General features: G+C 38.9%; 1 protein-coding gene across 3 annotated transcripts in view; it reads left to right on the forward strand.

Annotated features, from left to right (window-relative positions):
• The window catches only part of CCDC87 (coiled-coil domain containing 87), a 1,578,580-nt gene that overhangs the window by 486,019 nt on the left and 1,072,527 nt on the right, over positions 1 to 20,034 (forward strand). For all 3 annotated transcript variants that reach the window (XM_044087903.1, XM_044087902.1, XM_044087904.1), the window contains exon 9: positions 11,062 to 11,231. In XM_044087903.1, coding sequence (XP_043943838.1) covers positions 11,062 to 11,231 — 170 coding nt within the window. The remainder of the gene's footprint in view (positions 1 to 11,061; positions 11,232 to 20,034) is intronic.

Genomic DNA, 20,034 nt, shown 5'->3' on the forward strand with positions numbered 1-20,034 from the left:
TATATTTATGCATCTTAGGTGTTTCCTTTCTGGTAAAAAAATCAGCAAAGATCTGAGGTAACTTAGGGTTGGTGCCTTATGGGTAAGGGAGAAGCTTGAAAGTTTTTTGGTTGCCACAAACTTTAATAATGGCCGAGTCGGATCTGAGGATTGGATCCAAACCCATCAGTTGAGGAAGAATAAAAATGGACAACACAGATGGAATGTTATGGTAAGTACATAGCTTCTTTTTTGTAACCTGATAGCAGACCCTGCAGTGATATCCTTATCCAAAATGGCTTCTGCTAGACAAATTGATAATGTTAATCCCTTCCCCTAAGACTAGAATGGGAAAGCTTTTGACAAGTTTGGGAAGAAAGTCCATTTTTCTGCCACTTAAACTTTAAGAATTTTAAAACGGTAGACTTACATGTTAATGTTTTTACTGCTGTCTCCTGAAAAATGAAAAAGTTAACTTAATTTCCTCTCTTCTGAAGTTAAAACTGCTTTGAATGCCTGTTATCTGCTTCTCATGTAAACATTCCTTAAACTGTTCTTATGATGCTCAAAAATGAGTAAACTCTGAAAGCACACATACACACACAAACACACACACACACACACAGTCACCCACTCACCCACCCACAGATATCTCCCCAAATGATGACGTTTTGTATTTAGGGGACAAAAGCACTAAACATTTAAAATAAAATAATTGAATCATAAGCTCCTTTGCGGTATTACACCTTGACATTTGGGGAGACAGCTGTGTTCTTATGATGCTGCTGATACTGTCTTCAAAGCTAATGCTTTTGGTTCACTCATGAGAGGATTTGCTTGGTTATGTTCTCAACATCTACATGAAAATAAGTCTGATATTTTAAATACTGCCCTGAACAAGATATCCTGTTTGGCCCTTCTGCAGCTGAGGTACTCATTCATGAGAGGTTGAGGTGCTTTCAAGGAGTTATCCCAATCTTCTAACCTTCATTTTTTTTAAGACCAATAAAAATTTTTACTCCACCTTAGCTCCCTTTTTTAAAAAGCAGTTTAAACAGTTATGATCCAATAAACAAGATTTTAAAAAGCAATGGCATTGAGGCTCCAAAAAAAAAATGGGAAAAGCCTTTCAAAATTATGGACAGTCCAAAAAATCAGAATAATTATTATTTGTCTATTCAGGCTCCTCTTCCCCCCACCCACACATACACATACCCTGGCAGTCTTTCCTTCTCTCTGAATATACAACTTTCCTTGCAACACAAGATTATTTCAGAAAAATGGGTTCTGAAAGTCATTCAGCAGGAGTACACTTGGCAGTGAATGTCCTTCCGTCCTTTCCAGGAGATCTCTCCTTGCCCACTAAACCAGTTTTCCCTGTTTCCTCCAGTTCTGAAATAAATGTTATCTCAGGGGGTCATAGAAGCTGTGCCTACCTGCCAGATGGGCATAGAGTTTTATTGATGGATATTTCTTGTACCAGAGAAAGAAAGTACTTGGAGGCCTGTGTTAGATCTGTCCTTTCTGAATCTTTTTGGCAAGATCCCATAGTTCAAGATGTTATCCCTTCAGGCCTTTTTGCCTCTCATTTCTTCACTAGCTTTCACGATAAAACCAAACTTAAAAATGCTTACCATCACATCCCATTTGTCAAACAGTTCAGATGTTTCTTTAAGATTTTCTATATTTAGCTTACACTTGCTTTTCATCATATTTACCACTGCTACATTAGCTATATGGGTTATGTCCTGCCAAGGATATAACAGCCGATCAGCTACCAAAGCTCCAGGGCACCTTCCACAAACCCAAACTGTCAAGCAGCTTGAGCTGAGCTGACTAAAAACATGTTTGGGCACGAAGGCCTTCCAAGCTTTACTGTCGCTAAAGATTATGCTCCTCTGAAGCTTTTGAAGATTGACAGTCAGCTTGTGCCCTCCAGCTCTTAATTTTATTGAATGTTTTATTACTTTCCTCCTCAGGAAAGTTATTTTAATGCTAGGCGGGTTGTGTCTTAACAGACTGTTGAGACTGTGACATGCTTTTAAACAGAGCACTTGTTTTTTCTTTTAGTTTAATAGTAGTGTAAACTAATTGAAACATATTTTCTGTGGAGAAATTGTGTTTAGTTTTCTTTTGTGTGGCTGACATAAGGGCTTTTTAATGTGTTTTTTTCTGTCAAAAAAGTAACTTTTGTGGGCTGGTAGTTTTCCTAGCAATTGCTGCTTGTCTCCCCTGGGAAAGAGACATAGTTTTTGGCCTGACCATGGAACAGACTAACTGTCCCATGGTTGGGCCTTTTTCCAGCCACAAAAAAGAAAAAGTTAAGCAAACAAATTTTGGCACCACATCAGGCTAGCAATTTGCCTCATCTGCAAGAGGGTGACTCTGCTGCAGCCATTTGTTGTACCTCAGACAACTCATCTTTTATCCTGGTTCCCACTGGTGTAGCAGCTACAGCCACTATGGATTGCGAGTTAGCCACATCCTCTGTGGCTGTTCGAGTCCCCTCAGTGGACAGGGAAATTTTACTGTTGCTGGTCCTGTGATAAGGAAGAGGGGGTGTTCCTCTGTTGTGTCAGAATGCTGTGTCCATCCTTGGGTTAGCAGCTGCTGCCATAGTAACACAGTTGGCTGTATTTTTATGTCAAAAAGAAACAGAAAACCAAGCAACCCCAAATTTCTTTGGATAAGAGTAGTTTACTGGGTCTGGCTCAGGGTTTAATTCAGGCTTCCTGGTAAAAGAAGGAGGCGTTCCTGTTTTCCTGAAGAGATTCAAGATTCTGAATTTGAACAAGGTGATGCAGGGACACACATTTTTTCCCCCCTCAGATTTCTAATTTCAGACAGAGGAGAGCTCAGTGCCCGATTCACAGGGGTTTCTCTTTCTCGGATAATATTGATAGAATGTGGCAGTGTTTTCAGTGGAACACTGAGGTTTCTCATTAAATCAGAAAATACTATGAGTTGTTACAAAAGGATTTTCCAGAACCCACATCCATTCCTTTTGTTCTGTTGGCATTAAAGGATGAGTGTGTTACTGTCTGCAAATTTCCTTATAGTCATAGGATGTATGAAATTCCTCAGTCTTTTAAAATTGTGTACACTATTGCCAAACATGAACCAGCAGCTATAGCTTTAGTTGATCCCAGTGCTGCTAAGCACTTAACTAATTCCAATCTGCTAATCCTTTCTGATGATTCTTTTTCTTCTTCTTTCAGCTTTTTCCCGGTTAGGGGTCACCACAGCAGATCATCTGTCTGCTCATGATTGGCAGTGGAATTTTACAGTGCCGAGTTGCCAGCCCGGCACCCAACATTCCATATAAGGCACACACACACACACACACACACACACACACACACACACACACACACACACACACACACACACACACAGCCAAGGATCGAACCGGAGAGCCTCTTGCTGTGAGGTGGCAACACTAACCGCTGCACCACCGCGGCCAACCATAATCCTTTCTGATGATAAGGATAGGAAAATTATTGATAGATATGGGAACAAATGTATACTACAGCAACTTAGATTTTCAAATTTTTAAATAGTCAGACTCATGTGAGAGTTTGTTCTGACAAACTGTGAAAGTATGAGGAATGTTTTGTCTGCAGTTTCTTCTTGTGAGTAAAAATCTACTTTAAATAACTTAGTTTCTTCTATTTCACAGGTCGCTACTCATGTTCATTGTGTGTATGACAGGGCTTTCGCCACTGGTGCTGTTTTAAGGAGGTTTGCATTGCTGCATTCTCAGAATCTCCCAGATGATGTTAAAAATGAGATTTTAATTTTTTTCTTGGACTGAGATTTAGTGTTTTGCCCCGCTGCTGCAGACGCTGATCAAAAGTGTGGTGAAAGGGCAGGCTGATCCAGAGAATCTCTAAGAATTTTCAGCCCTCCTTTTCCAAATTGTCCAAGGGATTTTCTATCTCCTTATCCACTTTTTGCAAAAACAGATTAAATAGTCTCAACAAATTCAGACTTTTAAGAAGAGATGGCAAGGGGGGTTCTAACAGAAGCCTTGAACCTCCTAAAACCATCAGAAAAGAAATCTTTTGGTGAAGACAACAGATATCCTTGAATCCAGGTCTCCTTTTGTCCCTCCCTGCTCTGAAGCAATCAGTCATCACGGATGCTTCAGACATTGCTTGGGGAGCAGTTTCAGGAGGGATAAAAGTGCAGGGGGGTGAGGGACACAAAGGACAGATGAAGACACATAAATATTAAGGAGAATATTTAAACTGATCAAAGCATTTAACTCTCTGAAATATCTTTTGTCCCTGGGACCTCAGTTGGTTTCAGTCAATAACACAGTTATATGGTACATCATCAACAAGCAAGGGGGAACCAGGTCATACCCCCTTTTGCATACTAGCCATGTTAGCTTGGTATATAGCTTCACAGCACAGTTTCTCTCTACAGGCATCCTTTATTCTATCAAAGCAAAATTGTATAGCAGATAAGCTCAGCAGGACCAGGGCAAACCCTCATGAATGGAAGTTAGACCAAGGGGTTTTCCAGGATATGATCCCTCTGTGGGAGTTCTTCAAATGACCTTTTTGCCTCCTCTTTGAACACTCAACTGGGAAGATTCTATTCCAGGATTATATGCAGCAAGGTCTGGAAGGCAGATGCCTTTTCTTTTCTTTGGACAGAAATGTTCCTGTATGCTTTTCTACCCCTTCCACTAATATCAAGGGTATTTCTGAAGATTCTGAAGGAATTCCCCAGGATTATTGTAGTAACTCCCTTCTGCCCCAGGCAACCATGGGTCTCTCTTCTTTTGGAAATGGCCAGGGGCAATTACCACAAGCTTCCTCACAGACTGGATCAACTCAGACAAGAACAGGGATGTTTGATACGCTCCAGTAGAAATCATCTTTAGCTGACTGCCTGGATAATAGAGTCTTAATTCCTTTTAGTCACCTGTTTACTGAGGATGTGCAGCAGGTACTAATGGAGGCAAGAAAGTCTTCTATTAGAAAATTATATGTTAGTAAATTAAAAACCACCAGCACCCATTCAAGATTTGTTGTTCTCTAGTTTTATAATATTTGTGTGAGTTACTATCCTATGGCCTGTTGTTTTTCTATAGCAAGGTTCATTTATCATGGAGCCTCTTCTTTCAAGGCAGTTTCATGTGAAAATGTTCTTGAAAGGGGTTTTGCATAAGAGGCCCCCAAGTAAACTGGTGGCTCCTCCTTGGGATCTTAATTTTGTGTTAGAGAAGCTAGCACTTGCTCCATTTGAACTAGCTAATCTGGCTGACTTGATGTTCTTAAGATGGAAAACAATTTTACTGATTGCTCTAACCTCTGCAAGAAGGGTATCTGAGTCACAAGCTCTTGTGGTGAGTTAACCCTCTCTAAATTTCCATTTGGACAAGGTTTCTTTGAGAACTAAACCTTCTTTTCTATCTAAAATTGTATCCAAGTTTACTTTAAGCGAAACTATCCATCTCCCTGTTTTCTTTTCGGAATCTAAAAATGAGAGAGAAAGGAGAAGCCATGCCTTTGATATCCACAAGCAACTCAGGTGGTATCTTGACAGAACTAAATCTTTCAGATCTTCGGATCATATATTTCTTGTGAACGTTAGAAGAAGAGACAACCTGTGTTAAAACAGTCTAATTCCAAATGGTTGTCTAAGGCTATTACCTTTTGCTTCAGGTAAGGTCAAGGCCCCCTCTACTAGGGCCTTGGCTTCATCTATTGCTTTTTAGAAAGGGTTGAATTCTAAAAATATTCTAGAAGCTGCTACTTGGTCCTCTCTATATACTTTTACAAAACACTATAAGCTTGATTCCTTCTCTAGGTTCAGGTCAAGCTTTACTAGGACCATTCTCCAAGGGTTCCCTCCCACTTTCCAAATGTAGTTAGCTGTGGTAATTTGCCTATATAGCTAAGGTTACTGCAGCAGTGATCAATATGATGTATATAGTACAGTTGTGTAAGTTGAACTTACCATAACAGTAGATGCTTTAATGATCACTGCTGCAGTAGCCACTCCTCCCTCCATTCCACTTGTTTTTTTGGTGTATTTTTATATCAGGGTGTGGACAGTTATTTTTTTGTTGTTCCTAGCAAAGCTCTTTGAGGGTCCACCCTCCCTTTCTCTGCTGGTAGGAAAGCTGTGAAGGGCTTTATGTCCAAACTTGTCTTTTAGTCAGCTCAAGCTGCTTAACAGTTTGGGCACGTGGAAGGTGCCTTGAAGATTTGGAAGCTGGCCACTTGTTATATCCTTGGCAGAATATAACCCATACATCTACTGCAACAGTGATCATTTGTATGCCTAATGTTATGGTAAGTTCAATTTACACAACTATACTTTCTCTGTTTTTATCTTTTCGACTATCTACTGCTCTAAGGGTATATATAGAGTCTGTATCCAGCATTTGCCCATTGTGGACTTCAAGTTATTCACATTTTTCTATATGTGGATGATTGATGTTTTTAAGACTTTTTTTTTAATTTGCATAGAGTCCTTGGCAAATGTTCAGAAGATCCTACTCAGTCTGGGTTTCCAGGTAAACTTACAAAAATCTTCTCTTATTCTCTTCTAATGGTGTAGTGTTTTTGGGATGTTTGCAAGATTTGGCTGTGTGAGGGACTTTCCTTTTCCAGAGAAAGTAGGGATTTACATAAAGTATAAAATCAAACTCTGGTACTTGCCAATGAATTTCTCAAGATTTGGGGATACATGGCTTCTAAGATTCTTATAAGACCGTCTGCCAGAAATCACATGAGAACAGTTAAGTGGTACCTCAGCAATTACATTCTTTATCTTTTCATTTCCTTGTTTTGGGGGTTTGTAAGGAGAGAGAGAGACATACACTATCTGTAGTCTGTAGGACGTCTGCATCTTTTGATAGACAACACCACGGTGATGTACACTAGCAAATGGGGGGTACCAGATTTTAATCCCCCCCTTGAAAAAACACCATGATTGCCTGGGAGGTCGAAGCTCAGCTCAGTTTGACACTTCAGGCTTCATGCATTCTCTCAGAACAAAACATTGTAGTAGACACACTGAGCAGGACCAGAACAGATCCTCATAAATGGAAACTACACTCAGGGGTCTTCCAAGAATTGATTTAACTGTGAAAAATGACCTCAATGACTGCAAACAGGCCTGGAAGACAGATGCTTTCTCATTCCCATGGATGGGAATGTTCCTCTATGCTTTTCCACTCTTTCCACTGATATCCAGGGTTCTTCTAGAGATCCAGAAAGACTCCCCAAAAATTATAGCGGTTACTCCCTTTTGGCCCATGTGACAGTGGTTCTCCTTTTTTGTGAATTTCACCAAGGGTAATTATCACAAGCTTCCACACAGATTGGATTTACTCACGCAAGGCAGGGGGTTGTTTAATGCATCCCAACCAGGAAACATTTCAGTTAACTGCCTGGATGACAGAATTTTGATATCTTTTACGCACCTTTTTCTGAAGACATGCAGCAGGTATTAAAGGAAATTTGCTACTGGAAAATCTTATTTGTGTAAGTGGAAGAGATTTTCTAGTTGGTGCCATTCTAAGAATCAGGACCCATGTAAGACCTGGATGCTGCTGGTTCCTGTTTATTTGTGTGAGTTATTATTATCTGGTCATTCATACTAATCTTTAAAGATTTATTTTTCTGCCATTTCTGCCTGTCTAAGATGCCCACTTTCTAACTTTTCTCAAGTCAAGCAGTTTTTGAAAGGCGTTTTACATATTCATCCACTTAGAAAACAGGTGGTTTCTCCTTGGGATCTTAACTTTGTGCTTGAAAATAACACTTCTGCCATTAGAACCAACTCGTCAAGCTAATTTGAGGTTCTTGGCTTGTAAAACTTTGTTACTTATTAATCTGATTTCTGCAAGTTATATGTTACAGAGTTATAAGCTCTTATGGTGAGTCAACCTTACTTTCCAAAAGGACAGGGTTTCTTTGAGAACAAATTCTTCTTTTATGCCTAAATTGGTTTCACAGTTCACCTTGAGACAATCTGTAAAACTCCGTGTATTTTTTTCTGGAACCTGAAAATGAAGGATAAAGAATCTTGCATACTCGGTATGTCCAAAGGCAGTGCAGATACTAATTGGGCAGATCCGGATCCTTCAGGAAAACAGCTATTTGACTCCTATGAAGGTAAGAAAGAAAGAAGGGCAACCGGTGTCAAAGTAAACATTTTTTTCTGGTTGTCTCATGGTATTTCCTTTTGCTATTCTAAGCATAACAAGCCACTTCCAGGCAGGTAAGGGCCCATTCTATCAGTGTTGGCTTCTTCTGTGGATTTCTGGAAAGGGGTGGACTCTAGAATTATTCTAGAGGCAGCAGCTTGGTCCTTTGTACATACTGTCAAAAATCATTAGAAACTGGATTTCATTTCCAGGTCTAGGACAAAGCTGTACTAGGACCATCTCCAGGTACTCCTGGATTCTTGATTTTTTCCTCCTCTCTAGAGGTTCATAAGCTATTGTTATCTACCCAGATCACTTAGGCTACTTGCAACAGTGATCTAATATTGAACATAGTACAGTTGTGTAAGTAAACTTGTAGCAGTAGATGCTCCAATAAATCACTGTTGCAGTAGTCGTTCCCTCCCTCCATCTCCCTTGTTTTTTTTATGTATTGCCAGAGTGTGGATGTATATATCCTTGTGTATGGTTATGTATGCTCTATTATAGTATTTCCTTTTCCTAGCATTTTTCTTGCAATGCTAAAGCTTCCCTTCTTAAGGGTATAATGTTTTGAAACTTATGGTGTGCAAACAGCACCCTTTATATGGATCTGCTCTAGCCCATAGCAGTTATGGTGCTTGGAAGGTATCCTGAAGCTTTGAAAGTTGTCCAGTGGTCATATCCTAGGCAGGCTTTAACCCATATATAACCGAAATAGCTTAGGTGGCCAAAGCTAGTTGATGTTATGCGCAGCAATGTGCATAATGTCAATGGCTATGCTCAGTTAAGGCGTAAAAAAGTCCTCCCTAGAATGTAGGGCTAGCATATATGTTGCTGCAGGCTGCTCCACTCCACTTTTCCTGCACAACCCACCATTGGTGTGCTGGGGGATAATACTGGGAACACTTAAGGATAAGTAATCAGCTAGGTAGCTGATGGTCATTTAGGGACATGTAAAGGAGAAGAAAAAAAATGCATGCCAATGCAAAAACTGTAATTCTAGCAGCTTTCTAAGTATGTAAGAGCTATATTTAAAATCTGTCTCTAATTTTGAGACTTTGTCCCTGATTTTTGCATTAAGAGGTTGGGAATTTTTATGCTTCATCCCAGAGAGATAAGGTGTACATAACAAAGTGGCTAGTGTCCTGGGTGGGGGTGGGAGCTGTTTGTGAATAAAAGTAGTGTATTCACTCTCTTGTTGTTTCATCAGATTAAACAGTTTGGTTTTGCAAGACTAATGTGCATTTCTGTGAAAACAATTGGAGTACTTGGGGCACTATGTGTGTGAAACGAGCTAGAATACACTGTTGTATCCAAACTTCTTATTATTTTTACCACAATCAGACATTTGATGTGTACATAGTCAACAGTTTGACTATGATTGTGGGGTAGGGGAACTCTCAGTGGATAAGAATATCCGGCCTTGCTGTCATGATCAACTTGAGCGGTCGTTAGGTCTGTCTTTGCAGGACTAGTGTGCATTTGTATAAAGAAGTCATTTTTTATCACAATCAGATATTTCAGGTATACATTGTCAAATGGCTTGTAATTGAAGGGTATTACCTTTGCTGGATTACAATGACCCCTTTCAAATTGTCTTAAATCAGGAAGGTGAATCCACAATAACATAGGCATTTATTCATGGTTCCTCCAGTCCCCACTCCAAAGTATGAGGTGGTTGGGGCTCATGGTTTTATAACTGCCCAGGGCCAAAGCTACACTTTATCTGCCACTGAAGACAGTACATTTAAGTGAGAAATGTGTCCTAATACTAGGCACTTTCCCCATAAAGCTTTAGGTATCTTATTTATAGTGCATAAGTGACTCTGCAGTATATATGAGAAAGGATAAATCTCAAACAGCAAAACCTTAGGATGAAAAGCTTGAATATGGCTTTTTTGTAAAAAAAAAAAAAAACCTGCCTTTTTTTTGAGGAGAAACCTCTCTTCAGTGCACATGTAGAGCATTTACCCCCCCCCCCGGCTTATATATTTATCTCTGAAGTTGCACAATCTCTATGTAGTGGACAGATTAAACAACATAACACTTTTGGGAAAAACAAAATTTGGGCGTTTCATTTTGAAGTTGTGTTATTCAATCTTTATGTTAGCTAAAATATACTTTGCATCCTTCTTACATTTTAACTGGTGGGTTCTAGCTGCATTTACAACGTGTATTTATTTATTCGCCATTTCTTACCTGTAAAGTCCAATGTTTCCAGCAGAGTCCCAGAGAGAAATGCTCCATATTGCATACATTTCAATGAACAAACAGTAAGAATATACTGTAACACTCAGAAATATATAATTAACAGGTAATCACCATGTTGCATATAATTTATTGTATTTACAGCTTATTAAGCTCAGACACATCTATAGAACATAGTATATACAGCACACAAAATTCCTACACACATCAATACAACATTCAGCATTATTGTACAATGTATGTACATACTCCCACTGGAGGGATCTTGCATTTGTCGGAAAAAGGAATGCTATAAAACTGATGTAAATGAAGCCTCTTACAAGACTAGTGAATGTTCAAGCTGATACAGCAGATAGTGGTGTGAAATTTGGTACTGAGACCAGAAATAGAAACTGTAAGAACTGCAGTACACTTATCTTAAAGATCTACTGGCAAGGTAGATGTCTCATTCAACATTACTTTGTTCATTATTTATTTTCCTGTTGATATGCTGTGCTGTAGTACAAATGCAGGTATAAAATACAGTTCTGGTGATTTACAGAGTTTAAGCGAAACATAATTTTATAATGGACTATCCAGCTGGAGTTGCATATTCCCTTGCAAATAATGCTGTACCTAGTTAGTGCAGCAAGCTACTGATACTAGCCTTGTTGGTTCTAATCCCTTTGTAACCTCTTTTATGTTTATGTAATTGATATTAGAGATATGAGTCAATGCCAAACCTAAGAGATGGAGAACTTCTAACAGATGAACTTGGAATTCAGCTGAAGGACCCTCGTTCACAGACTCCTCTTGTATACTGTACCCATGTCAAATCTGCAGCAGAGGCAGATGTTCATCGATATCAAAATGAAGCTGATGATCTCACAAGGTATAAATTTAGGGAAATTACAAGTGTTCCTTGATTTGACAAACTGATTATTTTAGAAAATTGCCCATTTGTGTATGTCAACCCATTTTTTTTAGGAATTTCTGTTTCTTTCCCAGTGTTAAATGTGGAAAGGCTATGTCATGGAGTGGTTAGTAGAATTACTTACAATCTAGCAGGTGGGATCCGTACCCCAGATTCTCTAATTTCAGTTTGGTGCTTTGTCCTGAACCATTATGTAAATTAGAATTCTATCACTCATTTCATAAACCTTTCAGTTAAACTCCAGTAAAGCACATAGCTTTTAGACTTCTCTTGAAGTGGTTCAAAAAGAATTTATCCAGATGGAGGGCTCACTTTGCCTCTCCTTTCAATTGCAGTAAGCTTTAATCGAACCACAATAACCCGACTAAACTATGGTTTTAAGTAACATGCAGTGTTTATCAAGACATTTAACACTATTGTTATGTATTTATTTTATGTTTTTTTTTCTTTCCGTCATGTTCACTGACTATCAAACTCAGCCCTCTCCATCTGTTTGTTCTCTTTTGCATATATCAGCAGTTAAGAACATCTCTGTTAATTCATTCCTCCTACCATGTACAAGGGGACATCTATCATGGGGAGAAGAAATCAAGTTAGCCATAGGAGACATTTGAGTTATACGCTGACCTCACGCTCCATGGCAGCAAATTGGCTCAGCTGCAGTGCTAGTCTCACAAACATGCAAGCTCCCTTGCATGCCAAACTTTGCCTGCATTGTGCACCAGTAAGCACTGCTTAGTATGCACTCACCCATCATGGCCTGAATGCTGGTGGTGAACTGGCTTGAAAACCAGCTACCACTAGGTGTCAGTATGGCGGTGAGCCCAGCTCCCTTCCTCCTCCTAGGATAAGTGAACCAGTCTCTGCTTCTCAATCACACCATTTCCTTCAGCTTCTCCCGTGGACAAGTTGCTGTTCAAATTTGGATCAATCAGGGCTTCATCCCACTGCACCATGGACCTGATATTCAGTGTCATTCAATGTCGTGTCCTTCTTAATGTCTGTTCTATGTTACTCATGAAGTTAAAGTGTCCCATCTAATATAAGTGAAAGAGGCCAGTGGTAAAATAAGTGACAGTGCATCTAATATAAAACTTGAATAGTATGAATACAGCATTCACTTAACATGATGAAAGGAGGGTTTCTGACAAAGAAAAACTGAGTGATGATCAGCAAGCTTCAGGGAACAGCAGGGAGTAAACTCTTCTCATGTAATATACAATTGTAGAGAACTGCACAGCAGATTAGGACATCAACATGTTAAGGGCAACTTCAAACAAAGGGAGCAAGAAAAAGTTATCTAACTGCTGCATAGAACTCGCCATCCTTTCTTCTCCAGAGGAATTTTCAGGGAGTCATCTTTATTTTGTGGAAAGTTGTGAAGTTAGTGAATGCCAAAATGGTGCATAACTCTTCTTGTCAGAAGAGTGAAGTATGTGCAGTAAATCCTTATATCTGTCTTTATCATCATATAATGTATGTGATCCAGTAAGATTTCCTTAGCATGATGCTTCATCTGGTGTCAGCCAGTGTTGGTCTGTGTTTAGCTTTACAGTAAAGTAATTTTGGTAGAACCAAGTACCAGGCTTATCTTCAGGAATCCCTAGTGATATCTCAGGAAGCTTTGGGATTAGACAGTAAAAGTTCCTAACCATTTAATCCTTTTCTAGTTAGGCAGCTAAACTGGTGAATTTTACAAGTTCATTCTAATCCAAACAAGTGTTTTTCAGCTTGCATTATCTACTCACATTCTAACAGATGTTTTAGACATACCCCAGAGAGCTCATTTGTAGAATATTAAAAACTCCAGGATACTTGATCCCCTTCTCAGTTTAAAAGGCATACCAGCACAAAGGACATTTTGGACATTTCAGTATGTCTTACATGGTTATAGCAGTTTTATGTCTATGGGCCTTGGGAATAAATGGCAGCCACCATTTGCATGGTTCCTTTTTGACAGGTTGTTCTTGAGAGTTCTTCAGGCGACCTTACAAATTTAGTGGTCCCAGCTGGCAGATCCCATGACACTAGATATCAACATGTTCAGAGCACACCACCCCTCCATACTTAACTCTGAGCCATCCATTTCAATTTCCCTCTCCATTAGTGGCAGTCACCATGGATACCTCTATCAAAAGGCTGGGGGGGGGTGGCGTTGTCAGTAGCAGACTGTCTAAGGTGTATGTTGACAGAGATTGATTTACATGTCAGTGTTCTAGTGATGAAGGTAATCTTCCAAGCTCTGCAGGCCTTTCAGGACTCCCCAGGGTAAGGATTTATAGCCTTTCACCCAAAAAACATGGTAGTGATTTGGTATATAAACAAAAGCAGGAAACTCACTCCTGACCTCATTGTTGAGAAGAAGTAATGGCATGTCAATGGGCTACATCAACAAACTTCTTTCTTACTGCCGGTCAGATTCCTGTGTAAGTCAGATGTGTAGTAGACAGGCTGAGTTACTACTTACTTATACTTTATGAATAGTCCCTCAATACATCAGTAATGTGGAAGATGTTCCATCACTGAAAGATGCCTTACTGTGACCTGTTTGCATCCCCAACCAACACTAAATACAGCAGCCTCAATTTTCTTATCCCTCCTCTGAAGAAATGACTCAGGGATGCTGTTGTCAGGAAATGGCCCCAGAACTTCTTTATAATTTTCCCCACTCCACTTTGAAATTTATACTAAAACCATACAGAACAAGTCCAGAGTAATTCTCATAGCCCCATTATGACCTCAATAAGTTTGGTTTCTCCTGCTTAGATCTAGTTATCTAGAGAAACCATTACATTTGAGCTTCTGCAGATCTCTGCTTACCTGCCCCTCCAGAAAGCCTTATCCTTATCTCTACTTCCTTTGACTAACTGCATTGTTACTGCACTTCCATTAATGGACAGGGACATTTCATCGCAGCCAGATAGTTCAATATCTTACTTCTGCCTAGAGGCAAATAAAGCATAAAGGAGTAAATAGAATGTTAAGTGAAATGCTTTTCTGTGTAGGCTACTTCCAAAGATTTGGGTAATTTCAAAGTTACAGCTCATGCAGTGCTAGATTATCTTTCTCAGATGTTATTTATTTATTTACCCATTTGCATTTGTTTACTGGGATAGTCTCACTGGTTAAAGACCCAGGGAGATAAGCTCCACTATGAAATATACATTTAACATATTGATCTGTTGTTGTCATTTTCATTTGTTCCTCAATGAATGGGGCTTGGATCTGACCCTCGGATCTGACTCAACCACTTTTCTCTAGATTCCAGGATCCAACTCTCAAGCTCCTCCCTTTACCCATAATACCCCTGACCACTGAATTTCCTCGGATCTCGTTTGCTGCTGTAACAGTTTGGTCAGGATTGCGTTCTCTCGATCTCGACAAATTTGGTTTTTGGGACAGTGAGCAAAAACTTTAGCGTTTAACTTTCTTTTCCTTGTTTATCACATTTTATAGCACCCTCTATTTACCCTCTAAGCTAGTTTGTCTTTACTGCCTTGTTTTACCATCCTTTGGTATTCTTCCTTACCATTGCTGGTAAATTCTTTTTCTTTCCTTTGCCTTCTTTGTAAGGTGTTATTATTATTACCGTTGTTGGTATAACTTTCTTTTTAGTGCCAAAGAAAACAGGGGACCTGAGACCTATCCTGGATCACAGTTAGCTGAACCAGTTTGTAAAAAAATGTTAAGTTCCAGACGGTCACAGTTCAGGCAATTCTGCCTCTGTTACAGAAGGTTGACTGGATGTGCTCTGTAGATCTTCAGGATGCGTACTATTGCATCAAAATAAACAGACACTCTCAAAGATACCTATGTTTTGGGCTGGGAGCCAGTCATTATCAGTTCAGAGCCCTACCCTTCAGTTTCACCACAGCCACAGGGTGTTCACCAAATGCATGGCAGTGGTAGCAGCCCATCTAAGACTACATGGATTCAGAGTGTTTCCTTATTTAGACGACTGGCTCCTCACTGCACTAACCAGGCATCTCCTAGAAAAAGCCAGGGATTACTTACTCCAATTATCCCAATCTCTGGGAATCTCCATCAGTCTTTCAAAGTCCCACCTTCAACCAGGCCAAGCCATGGAGTTTATAGACTTGTCTAGATACAATCAATCATCTTGCTCTCTTACCACAAAACAGAATTCTTGCTTTGAGATTGCATGTCAGACAGGTTCTTTCTCACCCCTCTCCCCCAGCAAAATGGATTCTCAAAGTCCTGGGATTGATGGCTGCTACAGTTATCATGATACCTATTTCTCATATTCATATGCAAATCCTCCTGTGGACTCTAGCAGTACAATGGTCTTTTCTTCGACAACTCTTGCAACATCCTGTAAAATTATCTCAGGTTTGCAAGGGCTCACTACTATGCTGAATTCAATCCTACAAAACTTGTCAAGGACATCCCTTTATCCTTCCTCCCCCAAATGCCGCATTGACCATGGATACCTCCCAAATGGGGTTGGGGGCATTTCTTGGGACAGACTGTTCAAGGCATGTGGGCCCCAGAAGCGACCAAATTGCATATAACTCTCTTTGAAATGCACGCTGTCCTTCTACTGCTGCAAGCCTTTCAGAATTTTCTTCCTCTAGGGGCAGTTGCTGTCCAAATGGACAATATGTCAGTAGTCCGTTACATCAACAAACAAGGAGGAACCAGATCTTATCCCCTTTGGTGAGAAACAATGAGAGTTTTTAGTGTGCGATGTCCTCCAAACACTTTCTTATAGCAATGCACATACCAGGGAAATCCAGTGTTCTGGCAGCAAGCTCAGCAGAACTATCCTTTTTTTTCAGAAATCTGTTCTATTTATTTCAGAGATAATTCACCAACAAATATACAACAATCCAATGTAGAAAGTGGGTACATACAAACAAAGAATACAACCATATTGGGCGTAAGACCATATAGATAATTTACCAGCAAGGTTACAATAAACAAGGAAATGGCACATAAGCAACAGTACTGTTGATAACTTTGCATTTAAAAAAAAGAACAGTAGTATGACTTGATATAAAGATTTCTGACCTTTAGTTAACCCACAACTATATAGTTCATAGTATAGTACTAAGCTAACTGCCCTTGCAAGCCATTTTAAGCCTAGCCAATTATCCCTTGTGAGACTCAAACCCTGCACCTTGTGTTTGTAAGGCAAACACCTTGGCCATTAAGCCACCCTCCCAATATTTACAAATGCTATGATGAGAAATCTCATAGAGCAGGTAGTTTTACTGTTTCGTATATTCTATACAGTTAATACGAAACTGTGGAATTTACCCTGCTTATTTTATTATTATATATTTAGAGGACAGAAGGTAGTGATTATTATAAGCTAATGTCTGTAATATCTACAAAGAGTATTATTCCTTAAGAATGTGGTCAGTGAGAAAACCCCAAAACTTCTGGTAGTAAGAATGTTTTTTAGTATTTCTTATTATCATCTTATGGGAGGTGATGTATTTGAGTGCCATGTTTCTGTATCCATTCTCATGCAAATTTGATCTATCTAACCAGTTTTGAGTGATATAAAGTTTCATTAACATGAAAAGAGTGATAAGAATGTGGAATTTCTAATTGGGTATTTTGTCTGTGGTAATGTGAAGGATTGCAAACTCCAATGAAATAGTAGTTTTCCCATATCTCATCTTTTCTAGCCTTACTCTTAATGAATCCCATAGATTTTGAGCAAATTTCCAATACCAAAGTACATGAAATAGGTCTGCATGCATCTTCAGGCAGAAAGGACAGAAAGGGGAAGAGTTTGAGTTAAATTTGTTTAGTCTACTTGTTGTGAAATAAGCATTATTACTGATCATTAATTATGTATACAGTAGATTTCTAAAAGGAAATAATTTAACAGTATTTTCTATAGCATGTGATACTTGTTCCATGGTAATTTTATTGTTTATTCCATTCCAATATGTGGACGGCCACAGTGGTGCAGTGGTTAGCGTTGCTGCCTCACAACAAGAGGTTCTCTGGTTTGATCCTCGGCTAGGAAGCCTTCTGTGCGGAGTCTGCATGTCCTCCCTGTGGTTGTGTGGGTTTCCTTCTGGTGCTCCCACATCCCAAAGACATGCTGTAGGTGGTTTGGACACTCTAAATTGGCCCTAGACATGAGTGCGTGCATGTGTGTGGCTTCTGTGGAAGGTTGGGCTGGCAACTCAACACCGTAAACCTCCACTGCCAGTCATAAGCAGACAAGTGATTCGCTGTGGTGACCCCTAACCAGGAAAAGCTGGAAGAAGATTCCATTCCAATATGTAGAGAATAGGGTACAGGCTTGATATTTTATTGTTGTAATCAATTTGTACACAGTACAAAGCATTTTTGTTTTATACAATAGACATCTCAGAATCATTAATGAAGTATTAACATCTGTTTGCACATCTTCGGGTATGTTTTCGAAAGTTGCAATGAGTTCCATGATTTGCCTAATGATGATAATAATGTATTTTTTGCTTAAGTTGAAGTTTTCTGTGATTTTGTCGGTGGTTTTATTTTTAAGTTTGTAGAAGTCCCAAATGATAAAAGTTTTTGATTAATGGATATTGGGCTAGATTTAACATTTTAGTCCCTATTGTTAAGTTAGGGTTTAAATGAATTGGTTGTAATAGCTTTAGAATATGTGAAAGGCTTAGAAATTCAAAACGTTCTTGGAACATGACAATTTTATGATTAAAGTTAAGTTATGTACTTTAAATTTTTTTAATTTGAAATGTCCATGAAGGGGAGGGCTTTGGAGTTAAGTCTGTAGTCTTTAATGTGATTGTGCCATAATTTAACCCACAGTGGGAACCCATCATTGCTCAGCGGGTTATATTCAGCAATCTGGATAATTCTGTTGGAACATATTATTTTATAGTACAGTTCAAAATCCAGTAACCCCATGCCTACTTTATCTGTTGATAGTATTAATTTTGTATAACTAATTCTGGTTGTTTTCGGATACCAAATAAATTTGGATAGGTTTTTATTTACTTTTTTAAAAAACAATTTACAAATTGTAATATTAGTGGCATTGAGCTGGTATAAAAGTTTCAGAAGAATATTACTTTTAACTATTGCAGTTTTAGATAATAGTAGTATCAGCAGAACTATCCTGATGCCTCATGAGTGATCTCTCAATCAGTCAGTGCCAAACATGATCTTCCATGAATGGGGTCAGCCTTGCTGTGATTTAGTCATCTTTTCCCTCAACAACAAATTCAGGAGGTTCTTAGCCCTAATTCCCTCCCAGGAACAGTCACTGAGAGATGCTCCAGTCCATGTTTGACCCTCCAGTCTTCTTTATGATTATGCTCCCTGCCTCTAATCCCCAAATTTCTCCAGAAAACACTCTGGTTGAGGAGCAAGGTAATCCTCATTGCTCCCTTTTGGCCTTGGCAAGTATGGTTCCCCTTTATATGTTCTCATTTACTATGTCCTGTTTGGACACGGGACCCAAGTCAAGACCTCCTTTCACATCCATCATGAATGACTCATCTGGACATCCTGTCCAGTTTGCCAAATTTTATTTTCATCTTAGAAGCCCTCTACAAGAAAGATTTATAAAAGTAAATGGAAATGGTTTTCTTTTTGGGGTCAGCAGAGAGAGTTGGATCCTTTCACTGCTCCAGTACCTTCTGTTTTAGATTTTCTTGCCTCTATTTTTCAAGGTGGGGCAAGATTCTCCCCATCAAAGTTCAGCTGGCAGCCATCTCTAGCTTCCACATTGGAGATAGTGCTTTCCTTTTAGCTTCATCGAAGTTATGTAAGGCATTTCTTAAAAGTATCTTTTTACTTAGACTTCCAATAAAGGATCCTACTCCAACTTGGGATTTTACTATTGTATTACAAAGTTTAATACAATCACCATTTGAGTTTTCATTTAAGGCAGATCTCAAGTTTCTTTCTTGGAAACATTCATTCTTAATGGTACCCACTGCGTAAATAATTACATGCAGAAAAGGAAAATAGGAAAAGGAAAAACTCTATATGTAAGTGATGTGAATTTGTTAAAAATATATATCATATTTGTTGTTTTAACTGCATAAAACTTGCTTTATGTAAAAAAAAGTGTGGAGTGAGATAGGAATGTAGAAAATTAGTAGATATAAAGTAAGAGAAAATCCGAGGAGGACAGGAGAAGAAACAAGAAAAATACAAAATAAATGTCATATATAGTAAAAGGTGTGTGTGCGCTTATGTGTGTGTGTGTGTGTGTGTGTGTGTGTGTGTGTGTAAGGAAAATGCATATACCATCGCTCTACAAAGTTTTTGTGGTGTTAGGTACTGTGTTAAGAATAAGACAATACTTATCATATTATCACTGTGGAATAGAGTAAGAGCAGAACCATTTGGATGTTAGGTGATTTTTAGTTGCATTTGAAACTGTATTTGGACTTTAGTCTAATTTCATTAAGGAATGATTTCTATTTTTGCAATGTGAACAAAGTCTAAAGATGATTATTTGATTTTTTTTAACTGTTACGTTTTGAGTTTTTGACTTTAGTTTTCCTGTGAAGGGTTGTATTTTTTTATCAAGTTGCGTTTATGAGAACTTCTGTCTCTTGTTTATAAGGTGGAGTAATTTCAGAGAATGTTGCAATTCTAGCCAGTCTAATTGTTTAATGTCACCCCATGGTGAATTTTACTTTGTAGGTTTGCAGTGAATTTTACAGTTTTGATGCAGCTTTTTCCCCTAATTTATTTAGCTTTGATATTTGTTTGGATGGGAGAAATGTGAGTAGCAGAAGACAGTAACAGGGCATGCTTT

This window comes from Protopterus annectens, chromosome 11.part0, assembly GCF_019279795.1.
Source record: "Protopterus annectens isolate FY-2018-M chromosome 11.part0, PAN1.0, whole genome shotgun sequence".
Classification (NCBI taxonomy): Eukaryota; Metazoa; Chordata; order Ceratodontiformes; family Protopteridae; genus Protopterus; species Protopterus annectens.